Source organism: Urocampus carinirostris, chromosome 19 (assembly GCF_059441175.1).
Source record: "Urocampus carinirostris isolate Australia breed hairy pipefish chromosome 19, RoL_Ucar_1.0, whole genome shotgun sequence".
Lineage (NCBI taxonomy): Eukaryota > Metazoa > Chordata > Actinopteri > Syngnathiformes > Syngnathidae > Urocampus > Urocampus carinirostris.
The window spans coordinates 1110938-1113728 of NC_142367.1; the positions used below are offsets into that span (position 1 = coordinate 1110938).

Below are 2791 nucleotides of genomic sequence, written 5' to 3' on the forward strand. Positions count from 1 at the left end.
TGTAACTGTGGGAGGGTCGGAGATTTCACGCATATTTTCTGGAATTGTCCTGTGATATTAAATTTCCGGAGAAGCATTCAGACAGAAATAAGACTAATTATTGGTTGGACCCAGTGACCTAGGCATTGGGAATTTTGCCAGAAGAATTATTGACTGGTCAACATAAATATGTACAAAGCGATTAAAAACAACTTTGTAGTTTCATTTCTGAAAACTTAGTCATTTAGGCTAAAAAAGAAAACATAAATTTACCACCAAAATTAATAGAAACTGGTGCCGGGAAGACATTTTTAAAGGACGGTGTGCCTCGAGAATTTTTTTAATGAACCAAATTGTGCCTTGGCTCCAAAATGTTGGCAAACACTGATATATGTTACTGTCTTGACATTTTCTTTCATTAAATTTCTTCACTTTATGACCTTTGAGGTGTAAAAAAAACAAAAAACAACACAAATTATTGGAATGTTGTTATGTAGGCACGGAATATTGTTTTGTTTCTAAATCGCCTGTACTAAAATGGTACTTTTGGGCTGCTTCGCTCGGAAAAAAGGAGTAAAGGAGGTCAAAATTCCTGCAAATTCTTCTTCTGCTAGAGTTGAATGAATATATTAAGAAGAAGAATTTCATTAAATCATTCTTGCAAATTGAAGTTTGAGATGGCTACCTAACTGAATAGAAAAATAACTCTTTTGGGATCAAGCTTTGGATTTTTGTGGCGTTTAAGTGATGTCAAAAGGCAAAGCTGCATAGAAGATGTGTGTGGCCCCAAAGGGCTGCCGAGTCTTGCTTTCTTGTTTTTTACCTGTGAGCAGCGGAATCAGCGTCCAGCACGCCGCCCGGATGCAGCCAAGAGTGAATTGCAGGGGGTTCCTCCTTGAGGCTGGCTGAAGTGCCCCGGGGAAGTGCGTCCTGAATCCCGAACATCCCTCCAGACCCGCAAATGGACCTGGACCGGCGAGACTGGGAAGAAGTAAGATGTTCTGAGGGAAAGATCACAGTTTTTCCGCAAAGTTGACCCCAGGGCCCACTTGGAAGTTTTGAAGCCTGCTGGGATATTTTGGCGTTTTGGAGAGGGGGGGGATTCCTCAAAGGAAAGAAAAGCAAAGGGACAATCACTCACCTGAGACTTTTTGTCCCCAAAGACTAAAGGAAGGAGGATGAAGACAGGCGGTGAGATGACAACAAAGAATATAAGTGTTGGCCCCTCGGCCCCACAGGACCCAGCACCTAAAGCCCAAAACCCCATGCCCGGCGGGGGAGGGGTCTGCCCCTATACAGGGACGAGCGATGGATGGAGAGAGAGTGATGGTGAAAGAGAGGCGGTGAAAGAGGGTGTAAAACAGCAAGAGAGAGAGAAAGAGAGAAAGGGGAGAGAGACGCTCCACCAACCACAATGGAGAGGTGCACCTTCCTACCCCCACCCTCTCCCGATCCCCCCCGCCATCAAAAGGCCTCCGCCAAAGTCACATAAGGATCAAGTGACCTTAACAATAGTGGAAAGTGAACAAAATTGGTGTCCTCTACCGGCAAAGGGACACTGCCCACAAGCTTGGATGGATGGTTGGGGGGATAAAAGAGTAATAAGCAGAAATATTAAGGATACTGTAAGGGAAGAAGGAGGGGGGATAGAGGGAGATGGGTAAGAAAGGAAAGAAAAAGGGAAGAAGGGAGGAAATGAAGATAATGGGGAAGGTTTCCAGAACGGAAACAGGACCCAACTGCGTTACGTTTCTCACAAGTTCTATTAAAGGAAAGAGGAAGGGCTGCGCCCATTGTCCAGTGTTCGCTAGGCGCGGGATGAAAGTCGCTCTCGTACTCGGATTGTGATCCAAACACGGATGTTGATCTTCCGTAGCGAGCGATGGTGGTGTCAGGGGCGGAAAAACAGGTTCATAGCCGGGACAGGAGAGCAAGACGTGGTCGGGATCAGAAACGGGTCACAAGCTGGGAGGGGAGAGCAGACGTGGTCAGGATCAAAACGGGTCTTAGCCGGAGACAGACGGTAGCAAAAACGGGACAGGTGGGAGTCAGGGTTGAAAAAGGCTTGCCTAGTATACACTGAGGTTCGCAGACGGACTGACAAAAGTGGACGGACAGGACTGGATTCAAATACTGACAGGGAGCCAATCAGAACCCACGGCAGTTGGCGCCATATGAGCGGGCACAGCTGAGTCACATCAGTAATCCTGACAGAGGGACGGAAAGAAGGAAGAAAGAATGGAAGGAGAGAGGAAGGGAAGGAAGCAATAGCCTCACTAGTTTGTTGCACAGCACGAATGCACGTTAAACACAACAGACAGACACCTAGAGCAACATCTTACATCAGGCTTCATTATTTAAAAAAATGGACAGTCGGCTCCCTTCTACGCGCTTTGTTCTTCCTGTGATTGGTTAGTACAGTGGGACCTCTGTACTTCGCGGTTCCACGTTCGCGGGTTCAGAGCTTCGCGGGTCTAAATAATAATAATAAAATAAAATATATATATTTTTTTTTAAATATTTTTTTTTTATTATTATTTTTTAAGCATTTTTGAAGGGGCGTCGCTACTTCGTGGTTCCACGTTCGCGGGTTCAGAGCTTCGCAGGTCTAAAAAAAATTAAAAAGTAAAATAAAATGATTACTTTTTTTTTTTTTTTTTTTTAAGCAAAAAATAATAATGAAATAAAATATATATATTTTTTTTTTCAAAGCATTTTGAAGGGGCGTTGCTACTTTGTGGTTCCACGTTCGTGGGTACAGAGCTTCGCAGGTCTTAAAAAAAATAAAAATAATAATAGTTAAAAAAAAAAA

The 2791-nt window shown here is 44.0% G+C and overlaps 1 protein-coding gene across 1 annotated transcript in view; it reads right to left on the reverse strand.

The window, feature by feature from the left end:
• The window catches only part of LOC148346849 (transcription factor COE3-like), a 27395-nt gene extending 26157 nt beyond the window's left edge, over window positions 1-1238 (reverse strand). Inside the window, exons 1-2 of the mRNA XM_088323031.1 lie at window positions 1121-1238; window positions 803-960 (exon numbers count right to left, since the gene is read on the reverse strand). Of these exons, the coding sequence (XP_088179157.1) occupies window positions 803-924 (122 nt within the window). The 5' untranslated portion in view covers window positions 925-960; window positions 1121-1238. The remainder of the gene's footprint in view (window positions 1-802; window positions 961-1120) is intronic.
• Between the last annotated feature and the right edge of the window lie 1553 nt (window positions 1239-2791).